This window comes from Carica papaya, chromosome 9 (genome assembly GCF_054855325.1).
Source record: "Carica papaya isolate Zhongbai chromosome 9, ASM5485532v1, whole genome shotgun sequence".
In the NCBI taxonomy this organism is placed as follows: domain Eukaryota; kingdom Viridiplantae; phylum Streptophyta; class Magnoliopsida; order Brassicales; family Caricaceae; genus Carica; species Carica papaya.
The window spans coordinates 13,748,058-13,768,360 of record NC_142317.1 but is presented as its reverse complement, the minus strand read 5'-3'; the positions used below and the strand labels follow the sequence as shown (position 1 = coordinate 13,768,360).

Genomic DNA, 20,303 nt, shown 5'->3' with positions numbered 1-20,303 from the left:
AGGAGAGATTTGATTTCTCGAGTTCCGAAAAAAAAGAATATGAAAACTCCATGAGGAGAGTAAAGTGAATGAGAGAGAGAGTCGTTTGACTTGGGAAAAACAAAATGAAAAACTACTTCTCATTATTATACACATAATTAATGAGCTTCATTAACAACTAATCTCGTAATTATAAAGTAATTATAACTAACTACAATTAGTTTGTTTAACTAATCTATTAATTATGGTTAGCTTTTAACTTTAGTTTATTAACTGCAATTTACTCTAATAACCCCCCTAAAAGTAAAATATACAAATTTTGTATACTCACCTTGTTGATGGCTTGTTGAAATATAGGAGTTAAAGTTTTTGTGAAACAATCTGTAAGTTGGCAATGTGATGGCATAGGTAGAAGATGAATTAATCTGTCAAATACTTTTTGTCGAACAAAATGACAATCAATTTTTATATGTTTAGTGCCCACATGAAATATAAAATTTTCTGTAATTTTGATTGTCGATGGGTTATCACAATAAAGAGCAGTGATAGCAGTCAGAAATTTATGTATCTTGCATGAGATAATTTAACCATTGAACGTCACATGATACTGTTGCAAGGGCTCGATATTCTTGCTTTCTAACCAAGCTTCTTGAATCTGTTGAGGAAGCCCAGCCATGGCTATATGCGTACGCAAATCTCAAATATAACGGCTCTATGGGCTTCTCCATCATTTGCGAGATCATCCTGTTCTTGTCCCATTATGATTTACTGTATTCCGCCCCAGAATTGCCAGGTATTTGTATATATACTACATATATACACGCATATATACTATAAAATCTTAATATATATATATATATATAAATATATATTAGTCACTGCCACGTTATTATTATGAAACTTAATAAAGTGTGAAAAAGGTTTCACTCCATGGCTAGGCTTTCTCAATAATCGTTTTCTTTTCTTTCCCGAAATTGCGAGCTTCTTCTTCTCTTCTCTAATGGAGTTAGGTGACAAAAAGAGAAAAGAGAAAAGAGAGCGGAGCTTGCTGTGAAATGGAGAAGAATTGTCATTTTTAATACATATATTTTTTAAATAATTTTATATTTATTAAGATAATATATACAATACTGGTTCTTTTTTAAAATATAAAAATATTTATAAATATGTTAAAATAAATTAATAAAATAATATAAATAATAATTATCTTATTTATTTAATATGATAATATATAATAATCATCTATTTAAATATTTTAACTAATAAAATAGAATGTGATAATATATAACATAATTATTTATTTAAATATTTTAAATATAATAATAAAATTTAATTTTAAATGAACTATAAATCATGTGCTAAATAAATTTTAAGTTTTAAGAATAAATTTAAAAGTGATAATATTACCACAGAGTTAATTTTTAGTTGATTACAAATTTTGAAATATAAAATATATAAATTTTTAATTATATATTTTATCCCTAATTTTCTTTATCAGAAATTAAAATATATTATGAAGTTATTACAGGGTACGTGACCAATTGGAGTCAAACTTTTAACCTTTGAACCCAAAAACGAAAAACTCAGACAGCAATTGTAAATAAAAAATAAATTTTTTAATATTTACAATTTTGACGTCATAATTTGTGTATCCTCTGCTCTGATTGGTTAAACCACCCAACCGCGCCAAGTCACCTTTGTCTTATGCTCCATCATCTATGCGTCTCCTCTTTCTTCTGTCTGTTTATCGACTAGTGGATCTGCACCCACCTCTTGCTCTGTTTCCGCCAGAAACCCAAAACTAATTTTTCCCATTTTTTTCTGAAAGATTAATTTATCGAACGCCAAAGCATGTTTCCTCGTAATTCTAGGAGATGGCTTTTCATCTTCCTCGTTCTGCTCTATTTGACCTTCTTCAACCTGTCCATGTCCCAGCTTGATTCTCACTGGGCAGCTAAGAGAAGGCACATGAAGGAGAAAGTACGCCAGATGTAAGCAACTACATCTTAATCACCCGTTTGATGTTTCAACCTTAATTTCAAAACCTGCTGAATTGCTTTTTTTTTTTATTAAAAAAAAAACGCTTTAATGGATAATCATTTTAAAGTAATGGAAACATGTATATGCAATACTTAGTTTATCAATCTCAATTTTTGAAGGGAACTAAAATAGCTAGCTTGTCAATTAAGATGCTGTTTTTATTTTGAGCTTTGCTCTTTTTTATTGTTGTGTTTATATCAATTGAAATGATTTTTTCAGTTGTGCACTTTTTTCACAATTGGGTTCTGGGTTTGTCGATTGCTTTTGAATCGTAGAAAGGGGAGTGCAAAGGTGTAATTTCCATAATAGATTGTTTGCTTCGAGGGATCTAAATTATTCGGCTATGGAATCTACGAGTCGACTACAACTATGTAGCATTCTTCAGTTGGTTGAGTATTGCCAGTTTTTCTATTCCCAGAATCTTAGTATGGCAAGTTTTGTTGCTTGGGTCATGATTCCTTCAGATGAAATTTAGTATTATTAGCATCCAATTATTAGAACGGTGGGAAACTAGAAAACTAAGAAAAATTAGCCAAAAGAACAGAACTTATTTCAATTGTTTCCATTGAATAATGAATATGTGTATATAGACGTCCCCCATATAACAGCAAAGCGTCTAACAAATACACGCACTTATACGAGTACATTAAAAACAAAAATAAATTAATAAGTGTCTAATTCTCCCCCTCAAGATGGACAATGTATCTGTTTGATATCCATCTTGGACAGTAAGAGATTTAGAACATAGGAAGGAATTCCTTTAGTGAATATATCATCAAGTTGATGCTGTGATCGGAAAGTAAAATCTTAACCAAGCCTTGAGTGATATGATCACAAATGAAATGACAATAAATCTCATTGTGCTTCATCCATTAGTGAAACACCGGATCAGAAACAATATGGATAGCTGTTTGACTATCATAATAAATGACTACAGGTGAGGGACATTTCACTTGAAAGTCGAAGCTGCCGAATCCAAACCAGCTCACTTGTAGTAGAGCCAGGGGCCCTATATTCAACTTAAGGATCTTGAAATAGTGGTCTGTTTTTTAACTTTCCAAAAATCAAAGAACCACCAAGTAATACACAAAAACCCAAAACAAATTTCCAGGAATCTGAACACAGCGCGATTAGCATTTGAGAAAGCTTTGAGCTTTAGAGAATTTTGAAAGAGAAAAATAGACCCTGACCAGGATGAGCTTTCAAGTAACTAATGAATAACATGCAAACATGTTGTGTGAGGTTGAGAAACAAATTGGCTCAACTTGTGCACAATAAAGGTAATATTAGGACGCGTCAAGCACAAATATAGAAGTCTCCCAATAAGTCTCTGATATTGAGAAGGATCAGATAACAATTCCCCATCCTAGCTATTTAAAACAATTTTGGGATCCATAGGAACCGGAGAAGGCTTAGATGCCAAGAAACTAGTATCTTTTAGGAGGGACAGTGTGATGCCCTTGGAATAAAACAATCCCATATGAACATGTAGCAATAACGAAGAAGTCCTAGGTTTTTTAACTTAAAATATGCATGAAGAAAATCTTTTAGTGACTATACACTGTTCTTGAAATGGCCAAATTGTCAATGTAGACTAATAATGCAAGAAATGAGAATCCCTCACTTCTGGTAAAAAGTTGGTAGTCTGACTTGGATTGCACAAAGCCAAACTGTAGAAGAGCTTCCATGAACTTGGACTACCACTGTCTAGATGCATGCTTAAGACCGTAGATAGATTTGTGGAGATGACAGACTAGCTTACCAGAGATAGATTCCTTCTCTCCCCGTCTAGAATCTCCAAGGGGAAGCTCCATGTACACTTCTTCATGTATGTCTCCATTCAAAAAAGCATTGTTCACTTCCAGTTGGGCCAACTGTCATTTCTGACTTGCAGCTAAGGCCAAAAGTACTTCGACAGTACCCAGTTTTGCAACTGGTGAAAGGGTCTCAGTGAAGTCAACTCCTTCTTGCCGAGTGTAGTCTTTTGCAACAAGGCGAGCTTTAATGCTCAATAGTGTTGTCTGATTTGCGCTTGATTTTATAGACTCAACATCATTCAATAGCATGTTTACCTGATGGTAACGACATCATTGTTCAGGTCTTGCGTCCTGCATGGCCGCAAGCTCGCTTTTCATGGATCACGCCAATGTTGATGAGACACAGCTTGATGATAAAATCTAGGTTCAAGCTCCAAAGACACTGACATGATAAAAGCTTTGTGTCTTGAACAGAGCCTGTCATATGCCAAAGGGTCTTGATAAAGGATAAAGTATGTTAGATGCATCATTGATTAGACAAAGCTAAATTGCAAAGAAATTCTTTGAGATAAGGAGGAGGTCTTGTAACTCTGGCTGATCTGCAAATAGTTACTAGAATAGATAAACATATGAGAGAATCATCTAAACCTGGAGAAATAGAAGTAGTGGAATCCTCCACAGCTTCATGTGATGGAACAGAGATAGGATTTGGAATAATTAGTTGTGGAAATGGATCCACCAAGGCATGTGCAGATGTGATAGAACGGTATGGAAATTGATCTTCATGAAAGATAACATCTCGTGATATTAAGGCTTATTTAGTTTGAAGATCAAATAACTTGTAACCTTTAATACCCACTGGATAACCAAGAAACACAAATGATCTTGCCCATAGATCAAACTTGCTTCTATTTGCTGTTAAGATGGATGCAAAAGCCATGCAACCAAAGTTTAACTTTTTATTTCAAAAAAAAAAAGCCATGCAACCAAACTTTCACTTTTTATTTCAAACAAAAAAAAAGCCACGCAACCAAACACTCGAAGAGAAGAATAATTGAAGCTACTTTTATACAGCAGATCATTCGATGATTTAGTGCGGAATAGAGGAGAAGGAGTTCTATTAATGAGGAAAACACCAGTAGCTATATATTTATTCCAAAAAGGAACCTGAGATTGTAAAAAAAAACTCGTGCAACATTCAAAAGATGTTGATGTTTCCTTTCAAACTTCTAAATTCTGTTGTGGAGTTTCTACACATGAAAACTGATCAATAACACAATGCTCTTTAAGAAATTCAGTGAGAGCAAGCTCTCAGGAATTGTCAAACCTTAAGGATTGTATTAAATTGTGTAGACACCAGCTGAAAGAAAGACTTTATTGCAAAAGGTGTATCTGATTTATGTTTGAGAAAGTAAATCCAAGTAAAACGAGTAGAATCACCAACAATTGTTAGAAAGACTTTGTATCCATTGTGTGGAGATACATGAAAAGGTCCCAAAATGTCATAGGGGCCAAGAGCAAAAGCATTTGAGGACAAATTATTATTTGAAATAAAAGGCAGCCGTTTTTGTTTAGCTAAAGTACATATACAACATGTCTGTTGAGTAGCACTCTGGAAGTTTGTACATGCTAGCTTAGGTTGCAACGATGCAAGCTTTGAAATGAAAAATATCCTAGCCTTCTATGCCATACATGAGCAGAAACTTTGTCAACCAAAATTGACTTATCTTGATGTTGTCTACCCACTTGCGCTCATACAATCTATTCCATTTCTTAGCCATGACAATCATCTTCTTGGACTAAATTTCCTGAATCGTACAATGGTTCGGAAGAAAAATAACAGTGAGTTGAGATATATTCAACAAAGACTCATTAAGATCAAATTGACTTTGAATTGAGGCACGTATATAACATCCTTAAGGAGCAAAGAAGGATTAATCCACCCATCACCATATAATCTGAAAAAATGAATTATTGGGCAAGGTAACCATGACTTTCTCTATAGGTTTCAATGAGACAAATTTATCAGCATATGAGCATATGTGTCTCGATGCACCTCTTGAATTATCAAAAAGAAAACATTATTGATCCAAAGTAGAGGATCCAGTAAAAGGATTTGACTCCAGATTTGGGAATAAGAATCATCCAGGCCCATCAAAAAAGATATAACGTGTTCTGATTGAAAATAATTGTTCAATTTAGACACACCACCACAAGTACATATACCGCAAGAATAGAGAGGTCTAAAATTGTTCAACTCCTCCACCAAAGCTTTCAGCTTCCTGAAATATTCACTAATTGAATTCTGGCCTTGTGTGTGATTAATCAAATGTTTACACGACTAAAAAATTTGAAGCCCGTTACTCTGTTGGAAATGGTCTCGGAGATCCGTCCGCCCTAATTTCGATGGCACAATCAAAAAGTAAGATACTGGCAGAAATTTCTTTGGATACAGAATTTAAGATCCAAGAAATGACGATATTGTTGTTATGAATCCAAGAACTTAATAAATTTGATCACTATCATCAAGTTTTGTGAGATCCATCAAAAAAACCGAACTTGATTTTCAAAACAAAGCAATAGACATAGCTCCACTCCAGGAGGCATAGTTGTCTCCTGTGAGCGGCTACGAGAATAACATCAATCCAAAGCTATCTGAATGGTTTAAGAAAGAGGAACTGGGAGGATTGTCAACTAAGCACTTACTTGATTGTAGTTGAGGGAAAAGCAACTCCATGAGAAACCAGAGGAAGCTTCAAGAACATCTTGTCGGACAAGAGAGTGTCTTCAAGAAGATCTTTTCAAAGAAGATGGTGTACTGAATGCTCGGATAGCATATATCAATTGAGAGAGAGAGAGAGATGAAAAATTGTTTGTTGAATAATGAATGTATGTATCGATGTTCCCCACATAATAGCATGGCCTCTCGCAAACATACACACTTTTACATGAGTACGTTAGAAACGAAAACAATTTAACAAGTGTCTAATAGAAATCTGCTGATTATAATATATGTTATGAATTTGGAATCTATTTCTTGTTTGTAATGTTGTCAAAAGATTTTGCTTCTATTTGTTTGCTTCTTCATTGTGCTTCATTTAGTTTGCTTCTCTCTCTTTGCTTGCAGGTTTTATCATGCATATGAAAACTACTTGACCCATGCATTTCCGGTCAGTTTGAGTCCTTCACTAATCATTCTAGTCCAGTTTGTGCTTTTCAATTTAGGTGAATTTTATGATGAGTTTTAATGCTATTGCTTTGCAGCATGATGAATTAAAGCCTCTTACAAAAAGCTTCACTGACTCCCTAAGCCAGCTTGGAAATCTTAAGGTAACTAGAGATTAATTGAGAACAAGAAAGGCAAATAGAAAAAAAATCACCAGTTGGTTCTCTGATTGGCAGCTTGAACACTTACCTCAAGACTACAATGGATCTGCCCTTACACTTATCGAATCGTTGTCCAGGTATCCTGCTTTACTTGAACAACAAATTTATATTTAATAAAATTGTAAGTCTAGAGGAGGACCTAGGTGAACTTCTAGATATTTTGGTGCATATGCTTTTGTGATTTTGTTTTAATACCAGAGGCAGTCCTTCACTTTATTTCAATGATAATCTCTTTTTATAAAAAATACACACAAACACAACAATCATGGCTGTATACCTCTAGTCTGTTATCCTTGTATTTGTACTGGTTTTGTTTTTAACCTTTATAGTAGTGTTTTCAAATTTGATGTGAAGTTATTTTGATAGAGTTCTCTCATCTCTCTGTCAGCCTTGTCATCATGGGTAACAACACAGAATTTGAAAGGGGAGTTCTATGGCTCTCTGAAAATTTAACATTCGACGTTGATGCCAGGATAAATCTTTTTGAGGTAACAAACACAGCTTGGTCTAGGTTGAGTGGTGTTGCTTTCAGGCTTTCAGCTTTTTAGTATATTACATTTTAAACTTGTTGAAGCTGAGAGCAGTTAAGGAGTTATAACGATAAGCTATAATGAGGCCAGAGAAAGTTGTTAACATGATATTACTGAAAGCTCTGATACTATTAAGCATCGCTGCATATTAAGTTTCTGATGGTGTTCTTTCTTGGTTTTCTATTGTGTAGTGCAACATAAGAGTTCTTGGGGGACTTATTTCTGCTCATATTCTTGCAACTGATTCTGCAAATAGGTTGGTTCAAGGATCTTACAAGAATCAACTACTTACATTGGCTGAAGACTTGGGGAGACGCTTTCTACCATCATTTGATACTCCTACAGGATTACCATATGCTTGGATTAACTTAAAGGTACCACCTGAAAAATGCTTAATGTCAAGTATGTTATATTAATTTAGTTTACAATTTGCAATGCATTTTTATTATATTTATCTTACTAGTTAGGTGATTGAATTTGATGCATTTCTTATTGTGGCCATAGGAAACGGTTGATGGTCATAAAAGCAAACCACCTTGGGAAAAAAAAAAGAAAGAATTTGGGTGTCTACATTTCGAAAGCTAGCTGTATTTACACTGCACTGAAAAATGTTCGTTCATTTCTTTAAAACTTGCTTTGTCTTTTGAACTGAAATCTTCTTTTTTATTTTTTGGAAGTATGCATCTCTTCTGTTGATTTTGTTTGTAAGAGGGATTTATGATTCTACATCAATGCAAAATTCTATGACAGCATGGAGTTATGGAGAATGAGACAACTGAAACAAGCACCTCTGGATGTGGTATGAGCCTTGTTTAGCACAACTTAAGATGATGACATTCTAAAACCACTGCTCTCAAATCGAAAAATTTCAACAGGTTCTCTAATTCTTGAAATGGGAGCATTATCACGACTTACTGGTGATCCTAGATATGAAGCTGCTGCTTTACGCTCTCTTCGTAAGCTTTGGAGTATGCGCAGTTCTTTAAATCTACTGGGTACAACATTAGATGTAATAACTGGGGAATGGATCGAGTATTCATCTGGTATAGGGGCTGGTATGTCCTTTTCGATATCTTATATTTTTTATGGGTAAGATCTTGAGTTGTGTAGCTCATGAGATTGCTCAAATACATCAGCTTAATTTTGTTTTGTCACATGAACTATCAGATTTCAAATGTATAGAAAATGCTTTTTGCTCCCTGAATGTTTAACTTGTCATCTCTGTTTCATAATTATGATGTTTCTGATTCTAAATTGCCTGCATTCCCTAAGGGGTTGATTCCTTCTATGAGTACCTCTTCAAGGCTTTCGTGCTTTTTGGGAAGGAAGATTATTGGAGAATGTTCCATTCTGCGTATCTTGCAGTGCAGAAATATTTCAGACACGGTCCTTGGTACTGCACCAATTACTTAAAGTACAACTATATTATTATATATCTTCAGTTCTTGTTGAGTCTAGTCTAAATTCATTTCACTAACAATTCGGGTAAACCTCTTTTAATTTTTCAGAGCTTTGTTATATTTCTGTAAACATTCTTTCTGTAAACTGAAAAGAAAAACAAAATTTTAAGTGTTAACCATTAGAGTATCATATTTATTATATCTAAAGAAAAAGTCATACATGTTTGTCACCCTAATCTTAACTATTTGATATCATTTCCACTCTGTACTGAATTCAGCCAACAGATAAGACTTTAGATGTAACTAGGTTAAACAGTAATAACATGCAGATGTCATTGATTATTTATATAGGTAATGGTGGTGGATGATAACTAAGAAAGGAGTAAGAACATTGTTAGAATCCCATCTCTAAATTACTCTGTATTTCTTCAGAACTAGAGCCAAGTTAGCAATGATTTACTCAATCAATAATTTTGTGACTTTTCACATTTTGAAGTTAGTATGCAGTAGCCACATTCTGCAAGACTACATCCTCTATCTATTTGCTTACTTTACCTTGGAAAATTTAGTAGGGCTATAACATGTTTATATATTAATATTTAACAAATTTCAAATGTAAAGGAAAGAAATAATTTTTTTTCCTGTGGTTAGGAATAACAATTTTCCAATTTAGGTACCATGAAGCTGACATGAGAACTGGAAAAGCAACCTATTGGCAGCTCACAAGTCTCCAAGCATTTTGGCCTGGTCTGCAGGCAAGTAGCTGAAGTCCTTATTTTAAGTTATAGGACTGCTTGGAGAGTGATCTTCTGATTGTATTTCATTTGGGTTCTTATAATTAGGTTCTTGTTGGGGATATCCCAGCTGCTAATTCATCACATCGCGAGTTTGTTCATGTATGGGAAAAGTTTGGAGTACAACCCGAAAGGTATTGAATTTTTCCAATATTAACCTTTATTTCTTGTTACTCTTTTCTTAGTCTCCACTACTAGTGGTTTCAGTTTACCTTTCTTACTATGGAAAGCTACTTGAATTGCCATCTTGTTAGGTATCTTCTGGATCATCAAATGTTACATCCTACAGAGAAATATTATCCTTTGCGTCCTGAATTGGCAGAATCCACATTCTATTTGTATCAAGCCACCAAAGGTCTCGCAATCTTCTGCATCAATTATTCTCCATTTGAGTTGGAGTGCTAAACCTTTTGTCTTTCATAGTTCTGTAACTTAATTTTGTTGACTTCTCTTTGCTCATTTGAAAGCTATGCCTTCTTCCTTTTCTTCTTTTAACTTTTGTGTTTCTTATTTGGTTGCTATATGCTGCTTGTTTTCAGATCCATGGTATATGGAAGTTGGTGAATTAATTGTCAACTCTCTTAATTTGTACACCAAAGTGGAAGGTGGTTTTGCTAGCATTAGAGATGTAACAACAATGCAAATGGAGGATCATCAACATAGCTTCTTTCTTGCAGAAACGTAACATCACTTTTGTGATATTTTCTTTTCTTCCTCAAACCATTGTGAAGGAAATGCAGATGATATTCACGTTGCTCTTTTCATTTTTGTAGATGCAAGTATTTATACCTTCTTTTTGATGATTCATTTTTGGTTGATCGGAACTATATATTCACAACTGAGGGTCACCCTCTCCCAGTTTTAAGTTCTTGGCATGAGAGGCTGCCAGAGACTTACATTCCAACCAACTGGACTTTTTTCAAGGTTTTCTTTGTCTGGTCTCTCTATATGATAATTTTTCTTGAAAAAGAAAGTATATTCCAACTTGTATCTTCAATGAAGCCTTCTCTGCAATTAAAGTTGCATTGACAATTATTGCCAAGACAAATAGCTGAATGAAAATTTTAATCGTACAGGTTCAGACGCAAAGAAGGAAAGCAAGTGCTATGTCTTTACAAGTCTGCCCTGCAACAACTTTGAATCCAATCCATGGTGACCAACAGGTTGAGAGTGCTTGTCATGTCCCCGATGCTCGTAGTGACCACAGGTGTTTCAGCCATGATGATTGCGGAGTTGATGCAATTTCTTGTAGGCATAGATCATGTAGCATTGCCGGTTACTGTGGATTATGGTTGTACATATAAAATCACGGCATGTCAAGTAGCATGTTCTTTATTCTTTGAAACCAGAGTTACATCTTGTTTCGAGAAAGGTTGGGGATTTTGGAAGTAGATTTCAAAAGGTTGTAAACTAGTGCACCCAGTTCTGGAAAACAGATCTCTCCAGAAAAGATTGGTAGACCCACAGGAAAGTTGGTGAATACGGTTATCATAAGGTTGTAAACTAACAGACTGGTCAGATGAATGGACGACAGAAATTGTTGTACAAGAGGCAGTTGATTGATCTTCTGCTACTTTGCCTTTGGCTTTTGTTTTATAGGTCTTTTTTTCCTTGACTTTTTTGGTCAGACTTTTGATGAAATTTTAGCTTCCTTAACCAAGTGTTAATTTATTTTAGAAAAAATAATTGCATCTTTGAGCTATTATAATGAAGTCAGCCTCCTCTATTTTCAAGGTACATTTTTTTTTTAATTTAATGATTATATACATTTTCCTCATGCTAAACATTAGGGAAAATTTACCTGTGTTTAAAAATCATGCATTTATTTTCTTAACGAATTCCATCAAATCAAGGCTTTTAATTCAAAATGTGTAATTTTAACACAATTTTTTAGTTATAATTTTTCTACAATTTTTAATTGGATAATTTTAATTCTAAAAATAGTTAGTAATTAGACAATTTAATTACAATACAGTTTTTATTGTACGTTTTTTATAATTTTTAATTTATAATTCAAATTTAACGTTGACTTCAATATTCAATTTCATTATTTTTAGTAAAACTCATTTGTTACGATACAACGTTAAGCAAAACTTTCTATATCAGCAACTTTAATTTCATTTTTTAGTCGATGAAATTTAAGACTGTCCTTTAAATAATTATATATTTAGTTAATAATATATGCAAGATCATCAATATTTTTAAGTACTTTTTATAAGAAAATTTGATACGTAAGTTATTTTTATTAAATTTAACACATTTTTAAAAAAAAAAACTGAAAGTTAGAGTTACATATTATTTGAAAATGATGCAATCTTAGTATAATTGAGAAAATCTTTGAAAAAAATTCTTAATTCTCTAACTTATTTTTTCTCTCTATCTAACTATTATACATAAAAATTTTAGAACTTTAGTTGATAGAAGACTCAAATGAAGGAAACATATGTTCATTTTATAAATGAGAGAAGAGGACAAAACATATTCATAATAATTAAATATGTTGATAACTGTTTCTATTGATATAGTTTAATACTCATAAAATACAATAATTTTATAATTTATTTTAAGGTTACCTACTCCATCAAGGTATATTTTTTTTTATATCGGTTGTCTATTATTTTGGGTGTCCTTTCATTTGGTTTCAACCTTATGAGTGGATGAGAAAAAATAAAATATCATGGTAGTGGGTCATCTACTTAATTACTGGAATTAACATTCTCCCATTTGACCCACTAAATCGATTATGAAAACTGTAGTAATTTATATACATTTTTATATTAAAAATATATTTATTGATTGTGATCTCGATAAAATCAGCCAACACGCGCAAAATTACTATACCATAATACTGAAATAACTTAGATTATAAGTGTGAATCATAACAGTTACATGACTTTAATATCACGTTTCCTTCTATGCATCACACATTAATAACCTTTACTAATTCAGCCTATAGTGCCAAAACAGTGTCTTTAATTTGTCTTGTCAAGACATTCCCTGTTGATTAAATACTAAATTGTGCACAAATAATTAAAAAAAATAAGAAATAACATAAACAAACTTTAACGCATAAAATATCAATTATTCAACCATTGAAATATTCATCGTTAATTTATGGATTACTCAAAAGACCTAACTTTACAATATGTTATGCATATGTCTTTGGAGGTAGTTTTTTAATCAATGGATCAATAATTATAAGTGTGGTACCAATATTTTTAATAGACACTTGTTGGTTTTGGACTCTTTCTCTAACAACTAAATACTTTAAGTTCATATATTTGGATCCACTAGAATATTTGTCATTCTTAGAGGAAAAAACAGCAGCGATTATCGCAAAATTTTCTTAGTGGTTTGATAATAGAGTCAACAACACCAAACCCTAAGATGAAATTCTGCAACCACAAAGCATGACTTAAGTCTTCAAAACATGCTATAAACTCAGCCTCCAATATGGATGAGACAGTAATGGACTGCTTTACACTCTTCCACGAAATTGTCCCATTTGCTAGCATAAAGACAAAATCTAAAGTAGACTTTAAGTTGTCATGGCAACCAACATAATCCGATTCTGAATATCCAACCACCTCTAATTGTTTTGATCTTTTATATGTGAGTGTATAATCTTTTGTCCCTTAAAGATACCTCATAACTTTCTTTACAGCTTTCCAGTGTTTAATTCCTAGATCACTTTGATATCTTCCCAACATACCAATAGCATAGTTGATATCTAGTCTAGTACAGGCTTGAGTTTACATCAAACTTCTCACAACAGATGCATAAGAAATTTTCTTCATCTGTTCCCTTTCTAAGTCATTCCTTGGGCACTAAGTTTTACTTAATTTATCACCCTTCATAATGGGTGCAATACTAACTGAACATAGCTGCATATTGAATCTCTCTAAAACTCAGTTAATATATCATTTCTTAGATAAATGTAATAATCTTCAAGATCGATCTCTAAAAATTTTTATTCCAATAACATAGGTTATCTTACCTATATTAACCATATAAAAGTTTTTAGAGAGATATGTTTTGGTTTCGTGTAATAAACCAAGATCACTACTAGCTAGTAAAATATCATTCATTTACAGTATCAGAAATATAAATTTGTTCCCACTAATTTTCAGATAGATGTAATAGTATCATTGAACTGTATATACCATTGTCTGGAAACTTATTTAAGACCATAAATGGATTTCTTTAATTTGCAAACCAAGTTTTCTTTTCCTTTCTTTGCAAACCCTTCATGTTGTTCTATATAGATGTTGTCATCTAAATTCAAGATAACAATTTTCACGCCCATTTGATGTAACTCTAAATCAAAATATGTTACAAGTGCCATAATGATTCTAAGGGAGTCCTTTTTAGAAACTGATGAGAAGGTCTCTCTATAATTTATACATTCCTTTTGAGTAAAACCTTTGGTCATTAGTCTAACTTTAAATTATTTGATATTGCCTTTAACATTGTGTTTGGTCTTGAAAATCCATTTATAATCGATACTTTTACAATTATCAGGCAATTCGACATGATCTCAGACATCATTATGGTATATAGATTTCAACTATTCTTTCATAACTTCTATCCATTTATTAGAATCATCACTTTCTACGGCTTGCAAAAACGTAACCGGATATATTCTTATCCCAATATCAAAATCAGATTCTTGTAGATATACCACATAATTATATGATATAACAAATTTCCTTTCCCTTAAAGGATCTTCTGAAAGGCATTGATTGAGGTTGTTTTACAATATTTTCAATGACACATCTTCTTGTGGTAATGAACCATTTCCACTATGTAACTCATTTTTCATAGCTTATTGAGAAGGTTGAGCAACAATTGTTTCTTGAGGCAAAAAGGGTTGTAAGATATCCACTGTTATTTCTTCAAGGTCTACTTTTCTTAGTTCTTCACTCCCACTAATTTTACCATTCTCTAATAATATGGCATTATCAGTTTCAACTATCTCTTACCATGGTTAAGACAGTAAAATCTATATCCTTTAAGTTTATTTGGATAACCAATAAAATATCTTGATATTGTTCTTGAATCTAGCTTTTTCTCATGAGGACTAAAGATTCTTGCCTCCATTGAACAACCCCATATATATAAATGTCTTACACTTGGTTTCCTACTAGCCCATAACTTGAAAGGAGTTGTAGATATTGTCTTACTAGGAACTCTGTTTAAGATATATATTGCAGTATTTAAGGCTTCATCCCATAAAGAAATAGGTATAGAAGAGCAACTCATTATACTCGTAACTATTTCCATTAAAGTATGCTTATGCCTTTCATTAACACCATTCTGTTGTGGTGTACTTGGCATTTTGTTTTGAGCATGAATGTCATGCTTTACTAGGAATTTGGCAAAAAAATTAAGATTTTGTCTTGACTCATCATATCTACTATAATATTTATCATCTTGATCAGATCTTACAATCTTAACATTTCTATCTAATTGTCTCTCAACCTTTATAATGAACATCTCAAAAATGTCAATGGCTTGAGACTTATCATGCATTAGATATACATAACTATACCGAGATAGATAATCTATAAAAGTGATAAAATATCTCTCTCCAATAAAACAAGAAATGGAGAGTGGTCTGCAAATATTCGTATGAATTATCTTAAGAAACTCATTACTCCTTATGGCACTTTTCTTTGTATGTTTAGTTTGCTTCCCTTTTATACAATCTATGTATATTTGGAAACCAGTGAAGTTAAGATTTTGTAAAATTTCATCATTCACTAATCTCTCAATTCTTTTTTTAGAGATATACCCAAGCCTTTTATGCCACAAGAATGAAAAATTGTCATTAATTAAACCATGTTTTGAACCAATATTTGAATGTAAGATAACTAAAGCTTGTACAAATTCATGATTTAGGAAAATTTCATATAAAACATCATATAGAATACCAAAACCACCTGTCATTGAATTAAATACTAAACTTTATTTTTCACAACCAAAGTAAACTAAATATCAAACAACATCTAATTTGGATAGTGAAATTAAATTCTAAAAATTGAAAAAACATAGAAAGTGTTCAAAAGATCCATTTGATGACTAGTCTCTAATAGCAAGCGATAAGTACCTATAACTACTACTACTTTGAGATAGTTTCTAATATAGAGGAACTTTTCACTTTCTTTTAGGTTCCAAGTTCTAAGGAATCCTTGCATTGAATTAGTAACATGAGTTGTGGCTCTAGAACCAATCCACCAAGTATTAGAAAGAACCTCAACAAGATTTGATTCATAACATACAAAAGAAATATTCATACCTCTCTTTTCAAACCAAGCTTTGCCTTTGTTACATTCCTTTTTTACATGACCTTTCTTGCCACAACAGTAGCAAATCAGAGTAAATTTTCCATCATAACTCTAGTTATTCTCCCCAGCTCTACCCTGTTTCTTTTTATGGAATGTTCTTTACTTTTATGGATTTGCCTTTATTGTTCATAGCTCCATAAGTAACTACAATAGTAAAATTATGTTATCTTGCTTTAATCTCATTTTCTTCTAAACACACTTGCTAGTAAGCTCATTCATATTCCACTATTCATTATTAGTATTATCGTCACTTTTGAATGGGGCAAACTGCAAAGGAAGTGAGTTAAGGATAAATTTTACTAAGAATGACTCATTTATGTTCATGCCCAATGCCTTAAGTTTGTAGCTTTTTCAGCCATGTTTAAAATGTGTTACTGAATTTCTTTTTAACTATCATATTTTATGGTGGTCAATTCAGCCATCAATGTGCCTGTAAAAGACTCATTAGTACATTTGAAATGCTCCTCCATAGATTTTAGAAATTCTAAGACTATCTTAGTTTGAGGGAGAGAAGTTTTAATGTTAGTGGCAATGATCATTATCATAAACATAAGACTAAGTTTGTTTGACCTTGTCCAAACTTTTAATTATTCCATCTACTCTAGAGATCATTAGTAACTTTAGGAAGTTTTTCAATTATTAAAGCCATGTCAAGATCCAATAAACCCAGTGAGAATTGGACCCTTTCATACTACTCTAAAAAATTCAACATATCAAAAGTTGTCATTCAAGATGCAAGAGAATACAGTAAAGCAGGAATTGTAAAAAATAGAATAATGCTCATAGTAAGGTCTCTAGTATATCTATAATATAAAATTTATAAACGACAAACTATTGATATCACTATAGTTTTTCTTTGGGCAAAATGTTTGCATATAATGTTCACTCAAAGAGACTTAAAATAATTAATATTTTGAGTCATTTATATGTTACATTTGAATATCCATCTAAATAACATAAAATAAACTATTAGTTCATAACTAGTAGAAAGAGACTCTCCTTTAGGTTTGTCTCAATTTTATAATTATAAAAATATATATGTTATTCTTTTATAAGTCTCCCTTAATTCTTTAATGTAGTTTAACTAATGTAAAACTCATCAATCTGGGTTACTTTGGGAACTTGTCATGTTAATAATTCTTAAGTTATAAAATTACGAAACCATAATTTGTATAAAATATAGATATATATTTACATTTATAAAATTAACTGTAATTTAAAAATATATATCTTATTCATTTATAAGTCTCATTTAATTTTTTAATGTAGTTTAATCAACACAAGACTCATCAACATGGGTTACTTTGGGAACTTGTCATATTAATAAATCTTAAGTTATAAAATTACGAAGCCATAATTTGTATAAAATATAGATATATATTTACATTTATAAAATTAACTATAATTTAAAAAATATATACATGTACATAAACTATTAGGATAATAATATATATATATATATACAAGCTGTTAATGTAATAATTTATATATATATAAACTATTAGTCTAATAATATATACATATAAATTATTAATATAAAACTTTATACATATATATAAACTGTTAATGAATTAATATATATATATATAAACTGTTAGTATAAAATTATATACATATATATAAATTATTAGTGTAACAATATACATATAAACTGTTAGAGTAAAATTATATACATATATATAAACTGTTAGTGTAATATTATTATATACATATCTATAAACTATTAGTGTAATAATATATATATATAAATTGTTAATGTAATAATATATATATAAAAGGTCATTACAATAATATATATATATAAATGTAGTGTAATAATATATATATGTAACAGTCCAAACCCTAATGTCGGTGGATATGGACGTTTGCATAACATTTTCAATTAGTGGAATAGATAATATTAAATATGTAACAGAACTATATTTTAATACACATCCTTTGTGACAAGATAATTATTTATTTATAAATAACTGAGGCATCTAAATTAATTTATAATTTTAAAATAAAAGCTAATAAAATTTTCTTTATCATCTTCTATTAATCTTGGACTTGTTTCTCATCTCCTCTGACCTGGGTAGGGGTGAAGTGGGGTGAGTTTCACGAGTTCAATAAGAAAAAAGATTCTATAACGGATATTTATATATACACATTCACGCAAAATGTAAGATATAATGACATTCTATAATCTAGAAAAAAATCAATCAAAATATCATAAATAAATACACAACAAAACATTAATGAAAACTTATCTCAATCTTTTTCATTATGTTATACTCTTATTCCTATAGATTATTTTTGAAATCTTATACTTAATTCAAATTACTCTTTTCTTATTATTCACATTCTTTCTTCGTAATATTTCTCTATTTGAATATCACACATCTACTCAGATATCACATCTACACTCAAAATATCACAATACACTTGGAATATCACATCTAAGATTTCATCACGTAATGTCATTTATATCGTCATCGAGGAGAGGTGAAAAGGATCCCCACATCGCATGGATAAGACACACAATCTCATATTAGCCACAACAGTTACGTTTGTTAGGTGACCCACACACTCACAAATACTTATCCACGTCTGGAATAGGTTTCAAATAACTATCTATGTGCAGGTTCACCATACCCATTGAACTTCAGCAACATACGTACCCTCTCCTTTTTGATTCAGACTAAACTAGTAGGTATCCAAGGTCCTTATATTCTACACTCTTTCTAAATCTCTCTCATTTCTAATTCACTTATATTATACCTAAGATCTTAATTTCTACATATAATTAAACAAAAATATGGATATTGTTTCATACACACTGATTACACATTCACACGAATAATATACATACACACATATTAATACACACACATATATTATAATATAAATATGTATCCTCATTACATATCTTACACATAATATATATTTACATTCACACACGTACAATCTCTACCGATACATATACACTCATTCATACTTAAATACACATACATAATACACACATCATACCATATACATAATTATTCATGTATTTATTATTATTAGTTATGTTCTTATTAATTCATACCTCATTCATCATATATTTTTTTATATATACACACAAAAATATATAATAACGTATATATATACACTATATAAACACACACAACTACAAATTAGATATACTAATTATATTTATATTACATTACATATACATTTAAACATTCACACATCGCACTCTATATATATACATTTACATAAACATGTAATTATGTCTCTGCACAGAATGCACATAATTCTTACCTACAGTGTGGTTAAAAAACTTTGAGAATCCTTTCTGGTTCAATTTGCAATCCTCTCAGAAATCCAGATACCGTAGAGGTAATTTTTCTTGTTTATAATAGAAAATATACAAATTAATTTACAAATAATTACCGGAACTATATAACACAAAATAAAGAACAAATTTTACCTTGGGACACGTAATCCTGATCGCCAGTTCACCACACGCTACCACACGCGTCTCACCAGAAATGTCACGCACTGATGCTAGAATTAATGTGCATCGTCACATGCAACGTACCAGCATCAAATTTGGTCGTCACGCTTCCATTTTTTTTCCTTTTTTTTTTCTCTTTTTTTTTTCTTTTCTTTTCTTTTCTTTTTATTCTTTTTTTATTCTTATTTTATTTTTTTTCTTCTTTCTTCTTCTTCCCTATGGTTGTTTCCTCTCTCCTCCGCTGTGCCATGGCCACCACATTTGCATGCACAAAACTTCTTCTCCAGTTGCACTCTCTCTCTACCGCGCTCGCAGAGCCCTTCAGTTTGGTCCGCCGCGCTCTTTTCTCTTTCTTCTTCCCCTTTTTCTTTTTCTCTCTTCCTTTCTTCTTTTTCTTTTTCTTTTACTTTCTTTCTCTCTCTCTCTCTCTCTCTCTCTTTCTTTCTACCCAACCGACTTTTTTCTCTATTCTTTTGCTTCTTCTTCTAGTCGTGCGTCACCGTGTCGCACAACCTACGTGACCCTCCTCTTTTTTTCTCTTTCACTTGCGACATCACACAACACCATGCGACCCTCTCTCTCCTCTCATAG

General features: G+C 31.7%; 1 protein-coding gene across 4 annotated transcripts; it reads left to right on the top strand.

Moving 5' to 3' along the window:
• The first annotated feature begins 1,708 nt into the window (after window positions 1-1,708).
• On the top strand, window positions 1,709-11,502 carry LOC110810147 (Glycosyl hydrolase family 47 protein). 4 transcript variants are annotated; one of them, XM_022036218.2, is made up of 15 exons: window positions 1,709-1,970; window positions 6,904-6,946; window positions 7,041-7,106; window positions 7,179-7,240; window positions 7,552-7,651; window positions 7,885-8,067; window positions 8,444-8,492; window positions 8,569-8,748; window positions 8,966-9,086; window positions 9,767-9,848; window positions 9,936-10,021; window positions 10,142-10,242; window positions 10,427-10,568; window positions 10,661-10,811; window positions 10,964-11,502. In XM_022036218.2, exons 1-15 carry the CDS (start codon window positions 1,831-1,833, stop codon window positions 11,189-11,191), a joined length of 1,734 nt encoding a protein of 577 aa, XP_021891910.2. In that variant the 5' UTR covers window positions 1,709-1,830; the 3' UTR covers window positions 11,192-11,502. The 4 variants fall into 4 exon arrangements, with proteins under 4 accessions (XP_021891910.2, XP_088067469.1, XP_088067470.1 ...); XM_088211343.1 differs by lacking the exon at window positions 6,904-6,946 and having other exon boundaries at window positions 1,830-1,970; XM_088211344.1 differs by lacking the exon at window positions 6,904-6,946 and having other exon boundaries at window positions 1,830-1,970; window positions 7,160-7,240.
• Window positions 11,503-20,303: the final 8,801 nt, after the last annotated feature.